A 26,905-nucleotide genomic window follows, 5' to 3' on the forward strand; every position below is an offset into this window, starting at 1 on the left:
GTTAACAGTAGGCAAGCTGAAACTTCAGGTAAAGAACAGCAATCAAAGACACAAAAAAAAGGACAGATCAGGAAAAATAAAGAATGAAGCAGTTTATTGAAGGCGCAAGAACTACATTGCCCAGAGGTGTTAATAGTTGTAAAAGAAAAAAATTGCATAATTTGAAAGGTGTTACACTGGTGAATATATTCATACAGCAACATACAAATTCATTAGAAAATAATTTTAATCTCTTCTCTTTGCATTACAAACATTCTTCTCAATAGAAGAGGAATTGTTTTCTGAAAAACCCTTTTACATACGAAACCTGACAGCTGTTTTTTTTAATCAAAATATACAAGACAATGCTTCCATATAAAAACCGGTTTTGTTCCCCTTAGCCTCTCTAGGTAAAAAAAAGTTATGAATATTTACACCTTTTTTCAAACATTCTTTACAGCTGAAAAGAGGGAATTTAAGAAATCAAGGTCAAAGATGGGGAGTTGTATGTAATATTCTGGTTCAAAACAAAAATCTTCATGTACATTTTCTTAGGCAGCACCTCTAACAGTCTTACAGGAACGCAGATTGAATCCAGCATCATGTCGTGCACTGGATTCCCTGAAGGCGAGCTACCAATCATTCTAGGTGCACAGATAACTTTACAGTAATCACATTTGAGGGCTAGAAGAGGAATAGTAAAATGTAAAGAACTGCAGAAGGCACAATAACTTTGGTCCATGAAACCCTGAAAAAAAAACTAAAAATGTTAAACATTCTTGGGCATTCTGCTCTAACAATGTAAACTATAGCACGTGGTATTGGTATAGGCACAAGATTGTTTTTTAAAAAATGGTCATATTAATGAGCACCCATATACACAAATCAATAGATTAATCAAAAGCATAAAAATGCTCATTGGTATGACTCCAGCATTTAGCCCACAGTGGAATGTTTGGGAGGTGGGTTTTTAAACACTTCCAACTTTAGAAGGGAATGCTGATTTGTACACTTGAACAGGGAGAGAAACCATGAATTCTGAGCTGTTCTGAAAGAAAAAAAACAATTGTAATGCTAGTGCCAACTAGATTTTAAAATAAACCTTTTTAAATGGACAACCCTTTTCCTTACAGTAATCGTCTTGCACACAGGCCTTTTCTAGAAGCAACTCAGCCCTCGTTTAAAAGCATCCTATCGAATGCAGTACATTCCAGACAGGGCTGAAACATCAATCAAGGAACCATACTGCCTGAACCAGAGTGCTGAGCTCTAACCAAAACAGGAGTTGTTCATTATCTGTCCAAAGGTAGCGTAACTGCAGCTGAGGGTGCGGGCCTTAGGTTAATCTGCAATGTTACTAAGTTCCGGTCAAGTCTGCCAATTCGAACAGCACAGGCACCCACAAAAGGATCAGCAATTCTACAAATCATTGAGAGCCAGTCTGCAAATAAAAAGCCATGCTATAGATTTACAGCAAACTTACTGGTAAACCCAAGAAGTTAATTTGAGTGATGTGGATGTAGTTAACTGGGGATTCTAGAAGCCAACAACAGAAACACTCAGTTTACCCCACACCACTATTCTGAGAATTTCAGAAAGTAAATGCAGATACTGCTCCCACTAGTTTGTTGATTTGCTGAATCATACGACCCTAATGGAAAGCCCTGGTCAGAGGTGATTGTACATATGCTATTTCTGTACTTCAAGCATCAACACTTATCCACAGGACCAATATTCAATGGCCCAGCATGGGGTTAACTGAGCTTTAAGTAGCCAATGGACAGTGAAATGGTTATAGCTAAAAATCACACATGTGTGGTGGGAAACTTTTGTCCTCAAGTACTGTAATGACAATTCAACGATACTGTAGAAACCTCTTTGTCAATGCTGTACTCGTGCATAAGGGAACAAGGCAAGGTAAAAATGGAATGGAATCACTGGGTAGTAAGAAGAGACTGAAAGGTGATAAGTCTGGTCTCGAGTCTCACCCAGAAAGCTATATAAAAATCAAAAAAGCAAAAAAAAAAAGCACAATTTACTAAAGATGGCATAAAACAAACTTCACGCCACTTGAAATTTCAGCTGATCTATTACATGAATCTTACAGGTGACGGAATTATACCTTGCGGGCCGCGGGAACCAATATTGCACCCGGCTCCGTCACAGATACAGGTGTACAAGCGCACAAATTTCCAGCTCAAAAAAAAATTGCTTAAAATCAATCATACTAAACAAAATACAAGGTAGAAAATACATTCTACAGACTCCATAAGATAGTAAAACACCCCAACTATAAAATACATATGAAGATATTGAATATAGAAGGCAACAAGCCAAGGCCATTTAGAATTGGGACTGTTTCTGGTATCGCAGCTTCTTTGCGAGGAAGAGGGCACGTCACTAGTGGTTGCCTTATGAAGGGCACTTCTGGAGTTGGGCTAAACAGGTTTACGCAATTCTACAGGAGTGAGTGCCTTACAATCTGAAAAGCAGCCTGTGGCAAGTGTCCTGTAAAACATTGCGCATTTCCATGCGTGCAGTATTGGTGTGAATCAGCTCAGATTCAGTGTTATAAGATTTACTCTGAAAATAATTAGTCAACATCTGATCAAGTGTTAGCACAGACAGTAAGCAGAATTGCTCAGTTTTCTGGTCTAAACTAGACCATACTTTTTTTAAGAAAAAAAATACAATTATATTAACATGCAAAGCGCTTAAAATGCGGTGTGGCATTTTATACAAATACATTACCAGCTTACAACCTCTGGCAACCTTCATATTTGCACTGCTTCAATTGATAAAACTGAAATGCTCAACAGTCCATATTGTTGAGGCTAGAGTGCCCAAGTCAGGGCATTAGTTTGCACAGAATCCTTATGGCTTACCCAAGTGTGTTTTTTTGGGGGTGGGGGGGGGGTGAGAAAAGAGAAAAACTGTCGACTTTCAGAAAACCTTGCTGCCCAAGAACACTGATGGATTGGCTTAATTATCCAAAACCTGAGGTAGGATGGATACAGCTACAATCAGTAACTTCTGTCTGATTGCTATTTTAAGGCTACAACTAACCAGCCTCCTTCCCTCCAACACACAATTTGGACAACCAACAACATTGGAGAGCAAAACCAAGCAGCAAAACCAGACTAATCGTAAAGCACATAACCAGAAACAGACCTACAATTATAAAATGGCCATCGTTTCATTATAAGACATAAGGCACAGGATAATTATTTAATGAAATTAGATATGCTTAAAATATTATCCAGACTTCCGCAGTATAGTGGTATGGATACCCAATGGGGAAATAGGACTATTAAAAGGCTTATTACACAACCTGATATATTAGGTGCACTATTCTTGGGTGATCCCAGAGAAATTTGCAACCTGTAAACTTTTCTAGAAGAACAATTTCAAATGTTGAATTAAGAGCAACACTAGCACAAGCCAATCTGTGACAAACCAATTGAGAAATGATGGGAGCGCCACCACGAGACTGACAGGATGTCGATGGAGCTCGGGAGTAAATGTCAGAACATTTTAAAAAGATATTGGAACCATGGTTAATTTTGGGTGATTTTCCAGCTATGCACCTGCTTTGAAGTCTAGTGGCGTCTGTGGAATAAGAATCAAATCATTGTGCCCATAGGCTATACTAGATCCCATAATTTGGGACCAGCTGGGAAGTCCATGTTACAGCTTCTAAATAGTTGACTTGGAGAAAGAAACTCTGAGGTGATGATTTTCTCCAAGATCATGATTGTGAAGATCGATGAGGGCCTGGATTGCTTCTTCCACTGACCCCATCTGGATGAGAGCCATTTTGCGGTCCTTCCTAAAGTTAAGGAAGCAAGAGTCAATATCCACTGAAAAGACACAGAGTTAAACCCCTCTCATGTACCAATTTGCCAGATTAGATTCATTCCAGTTTACAAGAGCTACAGCATCACAAATAGCAACTTTCTCTAGTATTGAAGCATTTCACAAAGAAATGAAAGCTCATTTTAAAATGAACATCCCTAGAATATCAAGAGACAATATCGAAAGTAGGGGCATTACAAAAAGGAGCTGTAAGTTTGTTTTGAAGGCACAGAGGAGTAATAAAGGCCAACTGAATTTTGGAAGATACACTTTGGTGCATAGTTCAAATGGCAGAAACATAGGGCTGTGTTTTACAGCAATGATCTTCAACACTGCAGATGCATCAAATACTCAAATGGACTTTTTTTGCAATTAACTGATAAGGACAGAACCCACAGTGTAGTTTTATTTTATCCCACTTTGGTCACAAACCTCTTATAGAAAGTGCAACTTACTGAAAGAACTTGAATCCTTTGACCATGCCATTGGTGGTCGAAAACAGCATCTTCAGATCATCTTCTGTGACAGAGGGTCTACAAAAAAAATCCACAGCCAAGTCATTCTCAATTTCAATTGAAACATAAACAAAACTGTACGTAACTTTCATTCTTCTTTCCCTAACTCTACCAAGAGTTGCTTCACTCAAGTTGCACTCAGTTTACAAAGGCAATGATTAAACTATGAGTGAAACACCAAGAATTGTTTGAGTATACAGTCATAAGGAAATGAGTTTACATTTAATTGATCCATTCCATGGATTGCAGAAGGGATAAGGGATAGGACAGCTAGAACAATGGTGGTGGGGATACACAAACAGGCTGGCCAAATTGTTTATAAACATAACAGCAGATATCTTAGTTACAACCAGTGACAATGAAGAATGTTGGAAACTAGGGAGTTCCAACTGGCATCTTAAAGATCTGAGTGGCTTCTGCATCTTCCCCGGAATGAAGAGTTACAACAGCTTAAACACTTACGGAATATTGGAGAGGTGGAGGGTGGCAGAAGGAGGGAAAATATTCTGGAAGTTTTTGGATCCAGGTTTCTTGAAGCGATGAAGAGGTGAGCTGCTGTAGTCCTTGGTCAGGCCCTGGTCCTCCTGGCCCTCACGGGGCAGCTGCACAGTCTGGTGCTTGGACATGGTCACACGCATTGCCTTTCCATGAAGCCTCTGGCCATTCAAGTGGCTCATTGCTAACAAAGAGGATAGAAATGGAAATAGAAACAGAACAAGTCCCACATAACCTCATGCATCCTGAACACTCATATGGCAAACAGACCAGTTTTAATAGAATACATGCTACTGATCCAGCCTGAAACCACCACTTCTGGCAATGAATTACAAACTTCAGTGAACAAATTCACCAACCCCCAGTTTAAGATGCCCCTCGTCAATGACTCCCCAAGTGCCAATCTGGATTGGATCAGCTTTGCTCAGAACATTAAACGTTACTCAGCTGGATTCACTGGGTGAGATTCATTACTTTCTCCCAGTAAGGGAGCTTACAGTCATTTCACTATACAGTTTATTCTGTGAAGTGCTTTGAGATGTCTCAAAGACATGATAAGGTGCTATATCAAATGCAAGTAATATTATTAACGATCTTTACTGGAGTGCAAAGAAACAAAAATTCACTCTTAACAGCCACTCTGCTCACAGATGAACAGTGCTTTTGCAACAAACTGTGTCAGAGCGTTTTAAGTGCTTTGATTCTTGAATTTAGAATGCACTTGGATGAAGAGGAATATCAGCCTCAAATAAAGAGCCCACATAACTGAAGCAGTAGGCTAATCATTTAAAATCAACTTTAGTACAATTAAGTAACAAAAAAATTTTAGAAATAGATTTCTATATTATAGAATGTTGTGCAAAGAATTCACTTGACATGGTCAGCTCTGCTATTCTAACTTTCCTATTTAAATATCTTTCAGGACTTACCCAGTTGAGATTGATTAGAATCAGCCATCTGTACCAAGGAATTTTCTTTCTTGTTGAAGAGGATCTTTACGCGGTGCACATCACCATACACACCTTAAGGAATAAAAAATAATCAAGGGACATCATGAAGGAAGAATGGCTCAACTATTTCATACACAAGTTAACTGATCTGTACCCCAATCACAACAAAACATTTAAAATCAAGAGCAATTTACCCATTCTCTTCTAGTTAGCAAAATTCTGAATTAGAACAGCTATAAAAACCATTGCAGTTGAGAGTGAAACTCACGTCAAAAGCTAAATGGCAAAGAATTTAGACTATTTTAAGGCAATCTACAAAAATGTAAAGGCATGCAAAGCACTCACATGCATTACTGAAAGCATGTAAATTGAAACAGTCAAATTATAGATACTAAAATTATGCATTCAAATGGTAAACTGCAAACGTCAAACTATATTAAGTTTAACAAGAAATAATAAACAGATAATAAAGTGCTAACAATAACATACCGAAAAGAATAAAGAGGCATTTGGGCGTAACTCTCTTTAGAAGGACAGCAGAGCAAGGCAGCGGAAGACAGGAAGAGGAAAGGAATCGAGGGAGAACGAAGATGGAACGAATCATCCACAACGAAGGGTGGTTCCCGCAGAATGGTGAATTGGTTCATGGTTCAAGATGGTTAATTGAGGGGCAGGTTGGTCCGAAGAGCATTTGTTGAAGCACAGGAAGCATGGGGACCGTGCAGTCAGTTCACAAAGGATTCCGGAACAAGGTCAGGTAGGAGAGGGAGGGAGGGAGAAAGGGATTGGGAGGGGAAGGAAAGAAAAAAAAGTAGCATAAAAACAAGTCAGTATACATGAGAAATGTAGTGTTCCATCTGGCTGATCAATGACTTTCTCATTCCATTACTTCACAAGATAAAGCGATATGACTTCACCTAGAGGAACACATGCTAAAGGGAAAAGGTTTTAAGTACAGAAGATTAAAGAGACCTATCACTTATGATCCTCAAAGGCTGAATTTAAAGCCACGTTGAATAAAATTGAAGTGCGTCCTTCAACATACACCTTTGAAACTTTTACTTGTCCTGCTTCCATTCAAGGTGGAATTTGTCTATCACTTTAAGCACCTTTAGCAAAATAACCTAGCCTCAAGCTAATTGTGAATATAATCTTGGCTAAATGAACTTAACTGTAGTCGCATTTTAGTTGCATTATTAAAAGGATCCCTTTTTCAAAAGAATGCAACTACAGTTAAGGCTCATTCAGTCAAGATAATATCCATGCCTGGAATTAAAGATCATCCAACTCCTGAGCAGAACCAAGGTCCTTGGAATTCAGCCTTCTTGGGAAGCTTTCCAAATTTACTGATTAGAACAGTATGCTTAAGGACACATTGCAAATATTTCAACAACTTTAAAGAAGTCTAGAAGTTGCAAAAGTGATGAGGGTCTCCAAAATACATAAGCAAAAACAGAACAGGGAGACTCTTTGTATCATTACATAAGCATGCACAAGTAGTAGTGTATTCAAGATGGTTAGTTTATAGCATTACTACAAGTAACAGCAATCTCTAGCCCAAAGATAAACTGGATTGAATAGTTTCAAGCAAAAATTAAGAATTGGGAGTACTGGAAGAAATAGTAAAGGGGCGGTGGGGGGAGGAAAAGAAAGTTGCAGGAACCACTTGCAAATTTTCATGTGAAAGCATAAGGTTTATTTTTTAAGACTGCTGCTAAATGTGTGAAGGATACAGAATGGCTCATTTTCATTCCGACAGGTTAAGAGTTCTCTGGTTGAAAAGTAAAAATTCCTTGGTGCTTGCTCAACCGAAATGTTTATTCCTAACTGAAGTGCCACGTTCCTCCCTATAAAAAGCTGACAAGATCAATTTCAACGGTGCTCTGGTGTTTAAACTCCTCCAAGCCTATTTGAGTTATAGCAATTTCCATTTACTTTGTTTTGAAGAGTTCATTTAGCAGATTTCAGAAATGTCAAAGCCAAGTAGTAAAGGACAAATGTCAGCCTTTAGTTAATCAAATTCAAGTTCAGCTGGAATAGGCAGAAAAAGAGTAATGCAAAAGCACAAGTAATACACCAATTGCAACCATCTACTATCAAATGAATGGGATACCATTTTTAGGAAAAGCCATTATTGATTGATAACCCCTGCAACCAAAATACTGACACCCTAAACTGTCGACCTCTAAAAATGCTAGTTACAACCAAATGGAATCAAGACAAATGGAGAGAATCTGAGACACAGGGAAGGGTTGAAATAGGGAAACCTTCAGAGAACTTTGAAAAGAAAACACGTGAGCTAGTAACACACAATAAGGGAATCTGCATGGAATGAAATGTAGCTGGCAGAAGTCATAGGCCTGAGATTTATAGTGTACGAATCAGTAATCCAACTTTTCAGAGATCAACCTGAAAAGCAGATCCCCACTGTTTGCCTGCGGTAACTTGTGGGGCACGAGAAAGGAAGGTACCATCCTATCCAGTGATATTCCTTTTACAAAACTGTTTGCCAATGAGTGATTAATTGAGTGGGCTCAATTATTGGGGTTGTTTTGAATTAGTTAATCATAATTGGAGCATCATTTAGGGGGGGGGAAAGAAGAAAAGCTACAATTAGCATCATCTCATCAGCTAACACATCTCAGTCATAAGCAAGGTGCTAGACTGGTTGTTTCTAAGTAATCTGACCAGTGTATGCATTGTGGACATTGGGTACAGGAGAGTAGCTCTGATGACCTTCATGCTCAGATTATGAAAGAAGACCAAGGTCTATCTAGTTTGCCTTCCACCATCCTGGCCGTTGCTTAACATGTTGTGTCCCAAACTATATACTGTACCCTGAGACCATTTGACCTAAACACCTGAAGATATTTCAGAGTAAGCAGGACCTCAGTATTTGCATTCCATGGTTAGCAAAGAGAGCAATGATATAAACTCAAACAGCAGCATTCCCTAGCATCAAATAGAAATTACATCAGAAGCAGGTTGGGACTTGGCATATTTGAAACTAGGTGCATCCAGAGGACAGAGAATATCTTATTGAACAACCCAGCTAGCTGCCAGTCTCAGGTTAACAATTATTTTGGATACATGCAATTAGGATGAAAGTTAGATTTGACAAAGGCTCAACTATTAAGAACACACTGTGCACAATATACAAGGCCTCAAATTGTCAAAAACTCAAACCATGTAGTTTTGCTAGTTGTGTTGCAATCCCACTGCAACTCAATTTTATCCTCTTGAAATCAAAAGCCACACTGAAATAGTTAGAAGACACCACATGCAAACTCACTCTCAAGGCCCTAGCTGATACCTGCCATCTTGATTGAGAGCTAGGACATGAAACTGTAAACTCTCCAGGACCACATTACTGCATCAACACCCAGTGGTTAAGATTACAGATTTCAGAACTGGGGAGCAGGATGGATGCAAGTGTACCTGAAAACCATAGAAATGTTGGCACACCTGGAGTACAAGTTGTTTTTTAAAAAAGACGTTTTGCTAAAGTATACAAAATGAAAATTATCTCCCAGAAAACTAAATCAATGTTCCCACAGATTGGGGGGGAGAAAGACAAAATTGGATTTTTGACAGGCTGCTAAAGTTTCCTTTCAGTAATCTATCCATGCAAACTCTGAATTAAGTTTATATATGAAGCTGAATATCGTCTGTATTGTTGGGAGCTAATATGGGAGTCAGGGAAGTGGTGCACATAGAAGTTAACTTATTTTTAAATAGCTAAAAATTGTATTATTGTACAATTCATTTCCCAGGAGGAAGGGACGAGGAGAGGATTATAAGGCTTTCATGGGATTCTTTCAGAAATGGAATGGTTTGAGGCAGAATAGATTAAGGAAAAGAAACTGCTCAGAGAGAGAGGATGTAGAAAACCAGCACACGTTGCACTAACCTCAGGATTGAGATTGCTAACGAGCAGGACAGTATTGCCTAGAGACGAGAAGCCAGGGATACCCATGCGACTTGCTGCTGCTGCAGCTGCTGCTGCTGATGGCATGCCGAGCGGAGCCAAGGAGTGAACCCCTGGAACGGACAAACCTACAGACGAGAGACTAAGTCATAAGATAACATGCACTTAAATCATAAAAAAATACAATCAGCTGAAGATACTTACACCTGGATGCAATAGTTAAGCTGTACTGATACTTCATTCAAAACAGATACTAGAAGCGCTGAACTCCAAGACCGATCTATCTGCTAATAGATAGCTAATAATCCCCCAACAGCTCAGGTAGTTAAGCCAGGCAGTTTCAGTGTGTGAAAGGTCCTAGGTTGATGCCTGATCTACACTGACTTAGCTGACTTGCGTGCATGTGATGTGCTTCATTAAATGTGTGAAAATAGTGCTTGTAGTAGAGCAGACCTGTACAGGAAAAGCCTGCCTTTGGGAGGTGTGTGTGGGGGTTGAAAGGAGGGGAGAGAAAGAAAAAGAAGTCTCAATGCAACAGAACAGATGCTGTAGAAATTTAAAAATGATAGTAGTGGAATTTCTAATTCAGTCAGCAATAGTTGCAATGAACTTCGGGGCCAGAAGAGCAGCTCTGAATGCAAGAGGCATATCCTTACTACAGTAATAAGTTACCTCATATTGCCTTTAAATGCCACATTAGTATTAAGTATCTGAATGGAGTGGTTTGCTTCAAGATCCTGGCTGTAATCAATACTATCATTAAGCACTTACAAGGCTGGCTGGTTAATTCATACTTAAATCCCAAACCTGACCAGAAATAGCATTATAAACAGGATGTTTAGTAGGTTTACAAAAGTTACAACATGAAAATGGGTATGCTGTGCAGTTACACATTGTTATAAATGTTACTGTTTAGATTCTGTAATGATTAGAGTACATACAGTAGTCTGATGGACGTAGGAGGAAGTCTGCAGAGATACAAGTTTTCAGAGTATCAGCAACTTCAGCATTATATACAGGATACATCAATAAAGCTTATGCTTTAGTGTTACTAAGCTTATTTAGTATATCAATGCTCTGGGGAATGATTATAATTCAGCAAGTAGGTCTAATTTATCACCACAAATTGCTTCTGCCACCATTACTTCACCCAATATGCCCCTGGATTCAAGTTAGAACAATTAATTTTAGTGGCTGGTTGTTCATTACAGATCAAGCAGGAACAATACAAAAATGTTCACTTGCTCACCACATCAGCATGCAGCAAGATACGACATCTGCAGTGTACAACTGCAAAATGTCACAGCAAATGTTATGCTTCACTAAAATCCTACTTGACATATTATTAATTTTGTGCCAAGCATACAGGGTAACATCAGCTTGAATTTTACTGAGGTGAGACTTAATGTCTCTAATATTAAAAATTCATTAAGCAGCTGGAGTACTAATTATGGAGTAAGGACCAACAGGCAGACAGCATATTGTCACTTAGTATGCCAAGTACACTAGTATAGTTAAATTCTGCTCCAAAATATTTTCCAAGAATATTGAACCCAACACCAATTAATTAAATTTCTCAATTTGCTTTGGATATTTCAAACTATGCTGATAAACTCAATACACAAGGGGCAAACTAGCCCAAATAGGGACTTACCAGCTTGCTGGAAGGCAATGCTAGGAGGAAAGCCAGCCCCTCCATAAGGTGATGATATGATACCTGGTGCACCTGGCAAAAGAGCAAGTCTGTTAATAGCAGAATAGATAATTGGGAAAAGGCAACAGCTGAACAGTTGAGAAATATCTTTGAATGCAGATGGACAAAAACTAACAGTATACAATCTTCAGAAATCCTCTATTCCTTCAATAACCATCATCTCAGCTCCACAAAGAACACTGATCCTAGCAATGCAAACATATTTACACTCCTGCATACTGTACATTCCACAACATTAAAACCAGACATGAACCACCAGTTCAATCTTACTGGCTAAGAACTTCCAAAATCATTATCTATGCATTTCAAACAATTAATTTTGCACTTATGGCCATTTGGCTGAGTGAATACTAATTCTTAAGTGATCCATGTGAAATTCTTATTTTCAATTTAAGCTCCCATTTTCTAATAACCAAGGGCTTCATTCCATATCCAGCTCTCAACTTCCTTCATAAATGTGGTAAGTTAGAAGGCAGCCGATCGGCTCATCCAGCCCGTTTCACGATTCATTATAACCTCTCCACCTTGGTATCCATCTTAAATTCCTCATGAATTTTTCATCTACACCTGCAGTGCATTGCAGATTACTCAGAGGAAAAAAACTGTACTCCTAACTCACTTTGACCCCCCCACCACCATCTTAATTGATGTCCTCTTGCAACCAATTGACACCAGGGGGAAAAGTCACTTCTTCAGTTACAAGAGAACTTTCATTTTGCCAACTCCTCAGCACCTGACACACACACACCACATGACATATTCAAACCTTCCATGGCATTGGCAGTGATAGTGGATGACCCTTGTTCCCAATTCACCAGTAGAGATAGTCTTCATTTTCTCTCACACTTTTATAATTTAGACCACTTTGATTAGATTTCCATGTACAGCCCCAGTTTAAGTCTATCCTATTCCCATTCACCCCTGGCTTTATCCTAGTATCCACTGCAGAAGACATCACAGGATATGAGCTGCTTCAATTGCAAAGCACTTGCCACACGAGTGCCTATGTACAATGTAATGCACTCAGGTGCCATATACAAGTGAAACATCTCAAATATGAGGCTGAATGTCGTTCGTTCACTTGTGTATGCTAAGTGAGGCACCTTGTGCCACAAAATTATTCACATTAACCTACTGTAATGTTAATTTGCACATACAATGGGTAAAGGTTTCCTTACCAAAAGCAGCTGCCATGGTTTGGTCCAAGGTTGGCTGGCTGTCACCAGATGGCAGGTCGGGACGAGTGTAGTCTCGGCTTTTATCATTATTGTATTTAACATTAAGGCTAGTCAGCTTGGAGAAATCAATACGCAGAGTGCAGCAGGCATTATAGATATTCTGTCCATCTAGGGCCTAAAGGAAAAAGGAACACTGATCACACTGCACAACCAAGCAGAGGTGAAGCACATTACAATCTACCCAAAAAAGAAATCATTGCCAGAGGCAGACATTTTTACCACTGGATGTGTATCATTATACATGTTAAGTGAAATGTGTTGAGTGCAAGTAAATCAGATTGAACATTTCATTACTGAAGCCAGGAACATCCATTTAGCAAGTAAAACTAAACTGTATTCCAGTGTCATGAAGCTATAAGTTAACCTAGCTGTGAGCCAAGGCTTAGAAACTTGCTAGTTATTATACAACAATTTGGCAGACTTTATAACACAAGTTTTCCAACACAAGATGACAGAAATTGTGCAAAGGACTTCTGAGCTGTCCGGATACCAAATGTTGACAAGAAGGAGCTTTCAATCACCTAATCACAATCCTTGCATTTGATACAGCGCCTTAGTATGTCTTTGAGAAGCCTCAAAGCGCTTCACAGAATCTACTGTAAAGTGGATCAACTATATACAGAGAATAGTCCCATCAATTTGATCTGGTCAGTTGCCATATTATTGCCAGATACTAAGTTTTGTACGTTACCCTGGAGGGCACTACCATTCACTCATCAAAATAGCAGAAAATCTTACCAGTTTAGCATGTTGTGCACTGGGGCCATCAGTATATTGGAGCAGGGCCTGGAACTGGTTGTTCTTAGTGAAAGTAATAATTTTCATCACGCTGCCAAACTTGGAGAAAATCTGAAACCAATGCACATAAATTACTACATCAAAATCTACACTAGACTGCATCACATTGGTTTTGGCAGAGATCAACAATTCATCACTGCATGCCATCTACAATGATCAAAAACATTGCATTGGACTAGTGATAATGTATGGGACATTTGCCAGTTTGTTGGAAATTCTTATATGGTCACAGAACATATTCAAAACATTTAGTGGTTACTGTTTGTATAAACAGTGAGAATATACAGCCAATCCATCAAGTCTCATCTCTCAGACGCAAAATATACTGTCTGCAATTTTCATCGGCAGCACAGGATATATTAGCATCTGGTTAGGATTATAAATAAAGGTTGAAAGCCTCAGGAAAAAGTACCACGCGCATTATAGCAAAATCAATACTAGAAGACTGGCAAGTCAAGCTAAAAACCAACACTCACCTGGTGCAATACGTCCAGAGTGACGGGATAAAAGAGATTTTCCACAATGATGCGGAGGACAGGGCTCTGACCAGTGAGGGCGACTGAAGTATCTGCGACTCCGGTGCCAGTAATAGCCATGTTGGCACTTTGCACTGCGGTTACTGCCTGAAGAGCTGCATGTGCTCTCTAAAGAAAGAAATACAAATTCAACAAGTGTAAATTATAAACTGAGTAAGTTCAGATACAATACTCTGTTGTTTTCAATAGATTATACAAAAGGTAAACAAGACATGAATAAACTATACTGGGACTGGGATTTGCTCCACACAACAGAATACTGTTAACAAACTGAGGCACACTTACTGCCTGATTAGGAGAGTTGTCAGTTTTCAGTTCCTTGTGGTTAGAATACTGGATGTAGATGGGATGGTTCCGCAGGTATGGAGTGACAGTGCTGTAGTAGCTCACCATTGTGTTAGCTGCTTCTTCGCTATTCATTTCTATGAAAGCCTGCAAATTGGAAAGGCACAAAGTGACCACTAGATCATGAAACTAACTCAACAAGGTGAACAAATCCAACATATAGTGCCAAATACCGTGAAAGGTATTAGTTTAGCAGCACGCTGCTTACAATACAGATGTGCTTTTTGGGACCCACTAATCCACATTTGTAAGGTTTACACAAGATAGCTCTGAATACTACTGAAAAACAAAAGGAAGTTACGCACCTGATTTTTCCCCTTCAGCATGAGAAGATTGGTGACTTTGCCAAAAGGTAAGCCTAGGGAGATGACCTCTGCTTCTGTGATGTCATTAGGAAGTTTGCGGATATGAATGACTTTGGAGGGTACTATTCCTGCGCTTCGGTTATCACCTTTGAACTTTTTGCTGTCGTTGCCATTGGCTGAAAAAGATTTTTAAATGCTCATGAGGGTAGAGGTATTTCTCAACAAACTGTTTTATAAAATACTCAGTATTTTGCTAAATAGTCACAAGCCGTGCAGGTCAAGTTAATTAGTTCAAGCTTTAAAATTCCAACTTTAATAATCCTTGCATTTGATTGCATTCAGGACTTATCACATTGTCGAATATGGTGTAGGTGGAATGGTTTCACAGGTATGGAGTGAAAGTATCATCTCAAAGCACTTTGCAGGATTTACTGTGTAGTGCAGTGATTTATAGGTGAACTCAGCAGCCAATTTGTCAGGATAAAGAGCCATGAATTGAATGACCATTGCAATTTTTTTTTATTTTGCAGCCTGTCTTTTCAAATAGTGCAATTTGATCCTTCCGACATCCACTTTAACTGGCAGGCAGGGCCTCAGTTTAACGTCTCATCCAAAAGAGAGCACCTCCAACAATGCAGTACACCCCAACACTGCACTGGAGTGTCAGTCTAGACTGAGTTCAAAGACCCGAATGGGGCTTGAAATATACCACAATATGAAAAGCAATTTTTATTGTTCAATAAAAAATGTACATATCAAGTATAACAAGAAAAATAGGGTTACTTACTGTATTCACCAGCAGAGGGAGTAGAATTGCTCATGATAAATGGACCGTTAGTAACACAAGCAGACAGAAGCTCGTCAGACCCCCGCTACAGAAAGAAAATTTACATTAGGATCTGATAAAATAAATTAAATTCACAAAATATTCCCCATGTCAGTAATTCAACAGTGAACATGCAATTCAGGCAACACGAAAACATGCATTCAGGCAAATCAGTTAACTTTAATAATAAAGATATTAAGACATGAAAGGTGCTATATATAATCAATTTGTTGTTGTAGTTAGCAACTTTGGGATTGGAGCTCACAAAATTATGATGAAATCCTAAATACTTCTTTCCTAGTTTATAATCACCCCTTCCACAGTTGCCACAAAGCTTTCAATTAAAATTCCATGCTTTACATGAATTCTCAGTTGCAAAATTAGAAGCCAAAATGCTATGTGTGTGAGTGGGGGGTATGGGGGTGAAAACAGAAAGGAAAGCTCATGAGCAGCAATGCTTTTAGAAGGGAATTTCAAGACTATAGAAAGTCTGGTTTTGTAGGGATGACCTCCAGCACCAAATCCACATAAAACTGCACAAGCTTACATACTTTTGACAACCGATTAAATTTTTGCTGGTGCACATTACCCTCAACAGTTAGGGAAATGTACTGTACAAGCCAATTGCAGCTGAATGATCCTTTTTCAATTGTACACCCAATACCTTTACCTAAAAGGCCACAGGAGACAAAATATCTTATAACATTACAACATTGTCCCAACATATCTATTATTTAAGATGAACCCTGTAAAGAACCCCAGTGCATTGTTAACATCACATCAAGCAAACCAGTCTCAAATAAAAGCAACCCTCCATTTTAGGAATGGTTAATAGTTACAGGAACCATTTTGAATCAAAGACAAAACAATGCTTTGGTAACACCCTTGCTTCTACTTTAGCTCCCCTTGTCACTCCCCGTTATTGCCAAAAATGTAGGCACGCAGTCGGGTTTCAACATTACAATTCTCAACTGCATCTCAGAAAGATTGAGATGGGCGGGGGCTTATGTGAAAGAATGCTCAAAAGTACTTTATAATTTAGCATAGTTCAGCTAAGATTGATCAAATCTTTCACTGCGTGCATATACACAAGCCATTTCTGTTAGGCTCCATCACTATTAACGTACTATATCCCTCCTCCAAACTACTCTAATTAAACTTCGGACAATGTTCCATTACTCAGCTTTTGGGACAGATAAGCAATGGCACTGGAACATGTTTTAAATTAATGATCTGTGCCCACAGAAACACAATACAGGCCCTGATGCATGTGAAATAAGATCCACATTCTTTGCTTCTTCTTACATTTCACTGCTTAGGTGAAAATGGATAGTGTCCATTCATCATAGATGCAATGAAATTACAGAAGCTAGAAAAAAAATCTCTCCAGAGGCAAGTAGACCAGAGAACAGTACAAGATGCACAATAGTGTAAGGACTTCTCCTGCACACTTCCAGAGTGTAAACACAGCTATTACTGAAGGTTTCCCCCATCAGAAATGGCATCACAAGAAGGGACGAGAAATTGTCATTTTAAAAAATTAACACTCAAGTTTTCAAGGGCATTATGTGCTTAAAATTGCTACACAACAGTTCTGACGGAAGGTCATTGACCTGAAATGTTAACTCATTTCCCTCCATGAATGCCTGCTGCGTGTTCCCAGCAACTTCAGAGTTATACCAGATTTCAAGCATCTGCAGTACTTTGCCTTTTTTTAAAAAAAAGCAATGTATGATACTGCTTTAGACAAGAGGCCAGTGTACAGTTGATACATGCCCTTTCTGATAGATTAAACAGCAATCATAAAATGCCAAGAGTCCTTCAAACCATTAAACCCAGGTGTGCTACTTCACTAATTTCTTTCCGATTCCTGGACACGTCATAAACCAAAATGCCCAAAATGGTAATTGGTACAAAGGAGCATTCACCATAATTTATAATAATACTTGCATTTGATATAGTGCCTTTTCACATCTTCCGAGACATTTCAAAACACTTCAAATAATCTAAAGTGAATTGACTATATTTCATGGGAGAAATTTCAAGAATTTAACATTTACAACAAAATCAAGCAGCTAAGGATTCTCCCAGCATTCAGGGAGCTTAAAATAGAGCAAATAATGGGAGGGCACAGGTTTGCCATTCTGGGGTGCAGGGAGGATGTTAATTGCCTGAAATAGATTTGTTCCTTACTGTGCTCTTCAAACATTTGTTTAAAAAATTGACTAATCTGCTAAGTGACTATCTTGTGATTCTTGGAAGAATTGGAATTCATGTACTCAACAAAATAATGTCCAGCATTTCTGGAGTTGGTAACCATGCTGCTTGATAGTATAAAGCTCTTATTTGTAGCTCCATTCCTTGAAGGCTGTTCACTACGCAAATAACTAAATTCAAATGGTTCTCCTCTAAGGTTACATCTGTGCCCTTCTGTACACAATTTCATAGGCATATTAAACATTAGGATTCAGTTCATCGATGCCCGTTAGATTCTTGAATACTTCAAAGATTTTCCTTGAGCTTTATTTTAGTCTCCATAGACTCTCTGCACAACAGTTATCAATGTAGTTGCACATGTTATAACATATTAATAAGCAACACCGATGATGGAAGATTTTTTTAAATAAGTGGTGATCATACAATGGTTTGAGAGGTCTTGTATAATTATAGAACTTCAACATACAATCCACCCATTTTCCCCAACCCTCCATTGTGCTGCCTGTTCAGCTTGTACTAACTGAAAATTGAGCTGCTGTCACATCACACAGCATCAAAAGGCAACAAACAATTCAATGCAACTTCTGACATTCTGTGAAACACGAGAGCTTTGTTTTAGTTCCAAGAGTCAGTATCAGGTTCACAACTACAGTTTCCATTGCATTTTGTTAAATATCAGGTTTTAATAGGCGTTTTATTAATAGTCTCATGTTGAGTGAATGAGGGACATCCTAGTCTAGGTTTGATATTTCAAATAATAATAATCCTTATAATAATCCCTGCATTTGATATAGCGCTTTTCACGTCGGGAAGACATCACAAAGCACTTCACAGAAAATACTGTAAAGTGAATTGACTGTATATTTGTGGGCAAACGCGGCAGCCAATTGAGCACAGCAATGTCCCACAAACAGTCGTAGATTGAAAATGACCAATTTATTATTGTTTTTTTTGGAGGGATTATTATTAGGCTCTGTGTGGAGTAAGGAAACTTGTCCAAGGTTTCGCCCTCTGCCGGGAATTGAACTCAGGTCTCTCGCTTGCAAAGCGAGTGCTCTAACCACTGAGCTACAGGACTTCACCACCAAATGTATCTAAACAAAATTTTATGCAAACTTCTGATTCACAAAAAACACCACGCTAAATGACTACACAATGTAAATCCTCTGCATCGATTCACTGTCATTAGCCTTCATAATTTGTCATTCAAATACTATAAAATGACAAAATATCTCAATTTCACATAATTTGGAAGTTTCCACACTGAAGTAATGCAAAACTGATAGACAATTATTTTTCTAAGTTAGGGCTCTTCCTGTCATTTGAAAAAAACCTTTACAATTCTCTCACCAAAGTAGTTGTTGGAAAAAATAAGTTAAGTGGCTTCTACAAATTTACTGTGGCCCCCAACACAATAGATTCTGGTAGCAGAAACATTTTCATTCACAGGGAATGTAATCAAATAGTTATAACATTGCATTCATATTCTGCATCCTGAAGTGCTAAAATTGAGGTAATAATTCAAATGGGTTAGATCGCTCTGCAATGTACAAGGTGAAAGTGGGGATCAGTACATTCCGCATTCAAAGTCAATTAAATCCCCTACCAGAGATAAGATGCTAAAATTCTTAATGCTAAAACTCAAATCCAAGCAAATTAAATGTTCTCCATCCTAGAGCAAAATCTTAAGAAATCTGAAATGAAACAAACATTGCAGTAGGCACACAAAGCACAAGTACGAAGTACAGAGTTTTAACTGAGCCATTAGAAAATCTTCCTTAGACCACTGCCCAAAATAGTAGCACTGGACTTGTACCCACCATAGGACAGCTTTAGATTGGGGCAGACCACGTAAAAACATTACTCCTAATAGCAAGGGCAAAGGTGCCCTCACACAATCAGACATAAAATGGGCTGCCTCCAAACCAACAATAAACTTGGATCCGTGGAAATTAAAAGTTCTCTGAGGCATTACACCCCATCCTTCTAAAGGGGAATTCCAAAAGATTAATCACAGATGGGCACCAGACGGCACCATTCTGAAAGCATTGTGGTGAGCGTTCTATTAAACTGGCAGTTAGCTTTGCTTATGTTTGAGGGCTTGCTGTTCTGGAATGTTACCTTACTAGCTCAACGGGATCTTGCTGTCCCATACATGGAGGAAGTTAGTTGGTGCTTGCTTCTCTACAGCTTGTGATAAATTAACCTTTTTTTTTTAAAAAAAGAAAACACAACACACTAAAGGGCAAGTTAAATACTCAAAATGCTCCCACAGCAAAAATATAACAAATTCTACTGAAAGGCATTTTTGTAGATTGTTATTCCGAATATTCAGAAAGTGCCAGTTAGCAGACACATAGCTCATACTGCTCAGCAACAGATTCCATCAACATTGGCCCAACTTCCAAAATGGCTAGCAGAGAGATCAGATATATTTTTATATATACACAACTGATACAAATTTCCATCTCATTTGCATCCAACAGTGTCGTGGAACAAACCTCCAAAAAGTTAACCTGCATCTGAAAATAGGGGTTAAATTATTCTGCCATGGCTGGTTAATAAGTATTTAAAAGGTACAGAAAATTAGAGTTCTGAACATTACTATACAGTTATCTACCTATAAAGAAACTGAGAAAACTTGAATCAATAACACTATTGCAGGTACAGTACTGAACTTCAACTGAAGTTTGACCCCTCAAGTCAGATAAAAAATTCCAAGACATATCATATTAGGATTAATTACCCATTCCCAAATACAATATCTCAAATCCTTCCTGCCCTTGAGGCAGTACTGTGTGCAATCTGCAAGCAATCTTAAAATTCAACTAAAAGCTAATAATCTCACTTTTAAAAGCCTAACAACTGAACATCATAACATCTGCAAAAGCCCCATTGAAAGTTTAGCTTGCAAGGTGAGTAATGGAAGGTGTGAAGTGAACATATAATAGGCTGTTATCAAAGTTATAGGAAACAAAGCAATGAGAGATGGCCTACCTTCGTACCAACTGTTATATCTTGGACAATGCTGTAGAAGAGAAAAGAGAAGGAATAAGGTTAGAGAGCAAGTCCATTACATACCAGGTCAGTCACAAAGAAAAAAACTAAAACAGTTTTAGTGGTGTAGATTCAGACAAAGGACAGGCTTCACCTATCAAGCTCTTAAGTGTTAAGTGCTGTGTCAGGGGTCATTTTCCACCAAAAAAATATGTTTAATAGCCCAGTTCGGCTACAACTACAATGTCTGTTTCACCATCTTAGATCACCCGCATCATTGCAATAAGAAGGGACATGTGCTCTTGAGCAAAAAAAAATGCGTGGCACAAATATGTTCTCATACTTTCCTGAAGACCAGAGACTGGAAAACAAGTTATGGGACATTAAGACAGTTATAAAAATGTCTAAACTGGCTAATGTCAACTGGGTTAGCATTTGAGATACTACAACATTTTTTGCACTCATCGGCGAGAAGAGAAAACTTGTGCACCAAAAACTACTGCTGAAATGCGAAGATGTGGACAGACAACAGAAATGTGCTGTGGTCAAATAGTCAAAAGTCTAGCCTTGCTCTGAAAATGTAGTCCAATCAAGACACCAGAAATAAAGCCAGAGGTCTGAAAGGGACAAAGAATGAAAAATAACCGTAGCCAAAGTTCCTTGCACTCACCTTCAGGATGCTCAAAATTCACATAATATTCAGTTGTTGGGATATGGAATGCTCTGCCAAGTAAAATGGTAGAGGCAGACTGCATTGTGGGCTTTCAAGAGAACTACATATTTGGTATATTTGAAGAATAGAGGGTTGAACAAGTATTGGGACAGAGAAGGGCATTGAGACTGAAGAGTCTCTAAGAGTCTAAGAGTCAGGGCAGACTGAATAGGCAGAATGCCCTCCTATTCTGTAAACTTCTATGATTCCAATATGGAAAAGGCGCCACTTTGTGCAACATGCAAGTGGACAGCTTTCTGAGGCACAGTTACCATGAGAATTTGGAACCTCATCACAGGCTGAGCAAAACTCCATAACTGAGGTTGACTCACCTCCCATTCCCCCCAGTAGATCAAAGGCAAACATTATAGAGCACAAATGGTCAAATAATCTGTGACCACTGTGTCGAGACATGTACATAAAGAATGTCTACTAGGGCAGCATAATGAAAAGCTCTGAGTGAAAAAGCCATTGCTGCCCAAGTAGAGATTGGGGGGGTGGGGTGGGGGAGAGATTAGTAGACCAGCTCCATAATCCCTAACTCACTAACAAATTTGTGAGTTCCAGTTGTTGATTTCCTGCCAAAGGAAATGGTTACAACAAATATCCCATCCTCAGAATCCACTCAGCAGTTTCAAAACTGCTGCTCTACAAGGCAACACATTACTTCCAAGAGACAAGCTAGGAAAATCAAATTCCTAAACAGTCTAGAAATCCTGTTGGACCCTTAGAACCTGCTGCACAATAAATTTAAAAAGGTGAGTTTTTTTGCATCTTCATTGCAGTGGTTCATGTTTTAAAAATGTATTTATGCAGACAGCCAAAAATACAAATTTTGATATTAAACTGCCTTTTTAAAATATGTTCACTGAGTCTCGAATATTAACTTTCATCCTTGCCAATCCATATTCTGCCTGTTCAACAGGAAACTAATCATTCATTTCATCTGGTCTCAATTCCTTATTAAAGTAGTCAAAAACGTCACCCAAGAGTATAATTTAACTTTATTTATGCTGATCATATCACTTTTTGCTACAAGTCTTAAAAGGTCACAGAATTAAAATCTAAATTCTGCGTAGAAATTTAGAAAGCAAGATCCGAGTTATTATTGCCAGAAGTTCACTGGACTGAAATCAGAATAGCAGTAAGAGTTTCATATTCTAGTGCATTCATAGGACCAAAGAGGCAATAGATTAATGCAGAAAATTAAACTGTCTTACAAAGTCTAAAATGCCTCACTGAATCCAAGCACATATACCAACAGGCACTAGCTGGTTTAGGAATCTGAAGCTACCACCAATAGAAACAAGATAAGAACATGTTCAACTATTTGCGCCAGGACAAACGTGCAATCAATAAGCCATTGCAGCCTGTAACCAGCTGTTGTGAAGAGCACCAAGTTAGGAAGGATAGTTTACCGTAACTAGTCACTTCCCAAGTTTTTTTGATAATGCAAACTAACCATCTCACTGGTTAGCCTGGGGCATTAATGACAGAGAATAAATAATAAATCCTTGCATTTGAGGTACCATGTTATCACTCCTCAAAATGTCTCAAAGGACTTGACATGTTTTAAAGTGTAGTAAATATTTGTAGCCAAACTTGTAGGTCCAAAAGCCACAGCTGTTTGAACCTGTAAGGAGCCGTGCTAAAATACATTGTTGAATCTCAGGAACTAGTGAAGCAAAAATATTGTTTAAAAAGCCTTATTCCAAAGCAACAGCCAATTGAACTTAAATCCTACAAAACGTGAGCCATTTACATCTGGAACTCAGCAAATGCATGTTCTTCTCTTGGCAAGTTTTGTGGTTCATTTCAACACAACCACTTTGCACAATTCAGAACAGGCACACACTATGTAGTAGCCAACTGAAGAGAAACTTTTGCTGCAATCCTGGGCACTCAAAACTGGAAATCCAACGAAATACACACAGCAAATAGTCGTTTTACTAATATTCTCATTCGATTAAAGCAGACAAGCTACAGGTTTATTATACCTTCAACACAAATCAGGTCTGCTGCAAGCTGAAAAACAATAGCCCACACATTCAAGTGCCAGAAAAAGTACAACTGTACAAATCAGACTCCAAGCCATCCAGCAGACTTAACTGGTGATGAAACATCAATGTGAAATTAAAACTTGCCATCAAATAACCATTTTGGCTGCATAAAGCATAACGATGCAAGTAATATATTGAATACACATGATCTGGGGAGGACTTGTGAACTCTATTAGACATGAGTTGGGGGAAGTCTAGATTCCCCCCATACCCTCCTTTGCGACATGTGACCGTAGCCTTTGTTTCCTAAAATACCATACAAGTGATGATACAGCTGGATATTACTGGGCTTGAGTAAACTTTCCTCCTTCAGTAAGCTCACAATTAATCAGACGCAAACTCCATTTACTTTGGAGCTTTTTAAGTGCTAAGTTCTCTTTCACTTCCTGCCCGCTATCAAAGTTTACACTTTACTTCCACAATGCACGAGATCGTTGGGAGATAAAACAGCCGAGAACCGATTCGAGGAGCAGCTCTAACTTACAAAACTTTGGCACGGGTTAAGGGGGGGGGGGGGGAGAAGCGCTCGCTAATTTACCTGTAGTTTGAGCGGAATAGAAAGGTTCCTTTGCAGCTGAGGGGGGGGGGGGGGGGGGAGAGAGAGAGAGAATGTGGAGCAAGAGAGCGCGCAGGCAGCTGTTTAGCTTAAAGATCGCCCTCCGCTTGCAACCTAAAACTACGCAGCGAGAGCCAAGCTGCACCCACCCACTATTTAGCAGTGCGGAAGCGACTGAACAAACCAAACCGCCTCCATCCAGTCACCGACTAACTGTGCGCTGCGGAACCTAACCCGGGGGTGGGGGGGGGGGAAGAGAGAGAGAAGGTGCGTTAACCTGGGGGGGGGGGGGGGGAGGAGAGAGAGAGAGAGAGGTGTGTTTGCGTGAGGCTCCCGTTCTCCCCGAAAACCACAGACTCGCAGCCCCCGGGGGGGAAGCGAGTCGGTCAATCGCCGAGGCTGAGCTCAAACTCGGACTCACTCGACCCCCTCACTTTCCCCCGAGTGGTGCAGGGGGCTGTGTCTTTTTTGGGTGGTGGTGGTGGGGGGAGAGGGGGGGAGAGAGAGAGAGACACTCCACTGCTTGCATCTGGCCCTTGAGGGTATAAAAGTTTCAAGACTTCGGATGCTGCAGTAGCAGCGGCGGCGCCGCGGGCGGGAGGGGGGGGCGTGTGGGGGGTGAAGTGAGGTGAGAGAAGGAGGAAGGAAGGGAAAAAAAACGGATGGGGTGGGTGGTGGTGGGGGGGGGGGGAGAGAAAAAGTTTTGAAGTCAAGTCTCAGTCGCACGCTCCCTCCCTCACTCCGGCCCCGCCGCCATTTTGTGTGGCTCGAGACGGGGAGGGAGAGAGGAAAGAGCCTCGAGTGGGCCCCTGGCGCCCGGCCTCGGGAACCCCGTCCGGCAGCGCGTCCTGGCGGGAAGCACTGGAAAGCGCCGAGGGAAAGGGGCTGCATACGTGGGAAGGCCTCTCTCTCTCTCTCTCTCCTGCCCGACCCCCGCTTCTCCTCATCCGTTACCCCCCCTCCCACCCGCCCCGGGCTTCGCGCCTAACTTTCCGCGCTCAGCCTGAGGGTGGGGGGGGGGGGGGGAGAACTTTCTTTCGACGCGGAGGCTGTTTGCCACACGTGGCTTGTTTTTTCTTTCTCTCCCTCTCCTCTCTTTCTCTCAGCGGCTAATCTGAAAAATCGTCGGCTGGGCTCGTTAGTGTGTGTACACACGCGCGCGCGCGCGCTACGTGGGAGTCGAGCCGGGGCTTTGGCATTCCTTACCCGTCCATTGCAGACCAGAGAGCGCAGAGAGAAGATCCGCGGCTGCCCGAACCGCCCCCGACACATATACCCGCACAAAATGGCGCCGCGTCAATCAGGCGCCCCGCTGGTCACGCGGCCGCCGCCCCGATTGGCCCGCGAGCGGGCCGCGCCTGTCAATCACCGCCCGCTCCCATTGGGCGGCGTCGGCCCGCCCCTGCCTGCCGCGGCCGGAAGTGGCGCGGCCGACACCTGTCAATCCCGGGCAGGCTCGGCGCCGCGATTGGAGCGCAGCGCGTAGGCTCCACCCTCCCGAGTGGGGGGAGGCAGGAACGACCCGTCCGTCACGTGAGACGCGCACTGTGATTGGACAGCTCGGGGAGAGGGGGGCGGGGCCCGGGGGCACACGGGCGCCTCCGTTCGACGCTGCGGCGGTATCGTGCGCCGCCATTTTGAAAGATGTCGTCGTCGGAGCAGCGGAGCGGGTGATGGGCAGTTCGCTGCTGACGTTTACCTCAACGGAACACAGACGCACTCGCGCGCACATCGCAGCCGTTAAGAGTCATCGGCCTCGTACGTGATGCGGCTCCTCAGCGTTGTCGTCGAGTTTCACAGGATGTAACTGTGAAAGTGTAGTGACTGTGGGCACTGTTTACTCGGGAGTGGGTAGGAACCGGGTTGTTAGTCGATGGCGGATGGGCTTTTTTTGGGGGGGAGGGGGAGGGTTACAATTCCTTCAAAATAATAATACTAATGGTAGTAAATTGGTCACTTCCATCCCCGACTTGTCCGTGTTGAGGCCGCCGCGCGCAGTCGGCCGCCCCACCTTTGACCCGCAGAACATGCAGTCCGATTCGCTTTACAGCGCCCAGAACGATAAACCGGCAAAACTAACAATCCCGGGGGGTTTCGGTCACGTCTCCCGAGACGTCTCGCAAGCGCTCCGTTACGACACGCCGTGGAATCAACCGACTGCGCGGTTCGCGGGCGAAACCCCGGCGGCCGTTTGCGCACAGCGGCTGTCCCAAACAAGCGGTCGTCGATTGAAATGACCAAATTATGATTGTTTTTCTGAGGTTTATTGTCCCTTAGTATGCGTTCGCCCACAAATATACAGTCAATTCACTTTACAATGTGTTCTGTGAAGCGCTTTGGGACGTCCTCCTGACGTGAAAAGCGCTATATCAAATGCAAGGATTATTATTATTATTATTATTCTGTGAAGCGCTTGGAGGCCTCTCAACGGCGTGATCAGGCGCTATATCAAATGCAAGGATTACTATTATTATGAACTATGTTTTGGGAGGCAAACGTAGCAGACCGTTTGCACACAACATTGTTTATCTTGGACTACAGTGGAGTCCTACTGTAGCCCAGGGGTTAGAGCGCCCACCTTGCAAGCCAGAGGACCTGGGTTCGATTCTCCGGCATGGCAAGATGTTGAGCAAATTTCCTTATTCCACACCTCAAGGATTATTATATTATTATCCCCACAAAAAACCATGAAGTGAACAACTGACTTTTTTTAAAAAATACGGGGCAAGTTTGTTGGCCAGGTCACTGGGAGAAACTGCCTTCTCTTTTCAAACAGCGCCACTAACGTCCACCCGAACAGACCGGATGTAGCCTCAGTTTAACGTTTCGTCCAAAGGACAGAGCCTCTGACGAAACACCGCGCCCCCAGCACCGCAATG

At 40.9% G+C, this 26,905-nt stretch overlaps 1 protein-coding gene across 2 annotated transcripts; it reads right to left on the reverse strand.

Annotated features, from left to right (window-relative positions):
* Positions 1–77: 77 nt before the first annotated feature.
* LOC103183493 (polypyrimidine tract-binding protein 1) lies at positions 78–25,313 on the reverse strand. 2 transcript variants are annotated; one of them, XM_007901002.2, is made up of 16 exons: positions 25,233–25,313; positions 20,699–20,729; positions 15,446–15,530; positions 14,659–14,834; positions 14,294–14,440; positions 13,949–14,116; positions 13,413–13,523; positions 12,615–12,789; positions 11,377–11,448; positions 10,664–10,690; positions 9,705–9,850; positions 6,284–6,317; positions 5,774–5,866; positions 4,812–5,028; positions 4,290–4,367; positions 78–3,808 (listed from the first exon to the last, which is right to left on the reverse strand). In XM_007901002.2, exons 1-16 carry the CDS (start codon positions 25,238–25,240, stop codon positions 3,676–3,678), a joined length of 1,701 nt encoding a protein of 566 aa, XP_007899193.1. In that variant the 5' UTR covers positions 25,241–25,313; the 3' UTR covers positions 78–3,675. The 2 variants fall into 2 exon arrangements, with proteins under 2 accessions (XP_007899193.1, XP_007899197.1); XM_007901006.2 differs by lacking the exon at positions 10,664–10,690.
* Between the last annotated feature and the right edge of the window lie 1,592 nt (positions 25,314–26,905).

Source organism: Callorhinchus milii, unplaced genomic scaffold (assembly GCF_018977255.1).
Source record: "Callorhinchus milii isolate IMCB2004 unplaced genomic scaffold, IMCB_Cmil_1.0 Scaffold21, whole genome shotgun sequence".
Classification (NCBI taxonomy): domain Eukaryota; kingdom Metazoa; phylum Chordata; class Chondrichthyes; order Chimaeriformes; family Callorhinchidae; genus Callorhinchus; species Callorhinchus milii.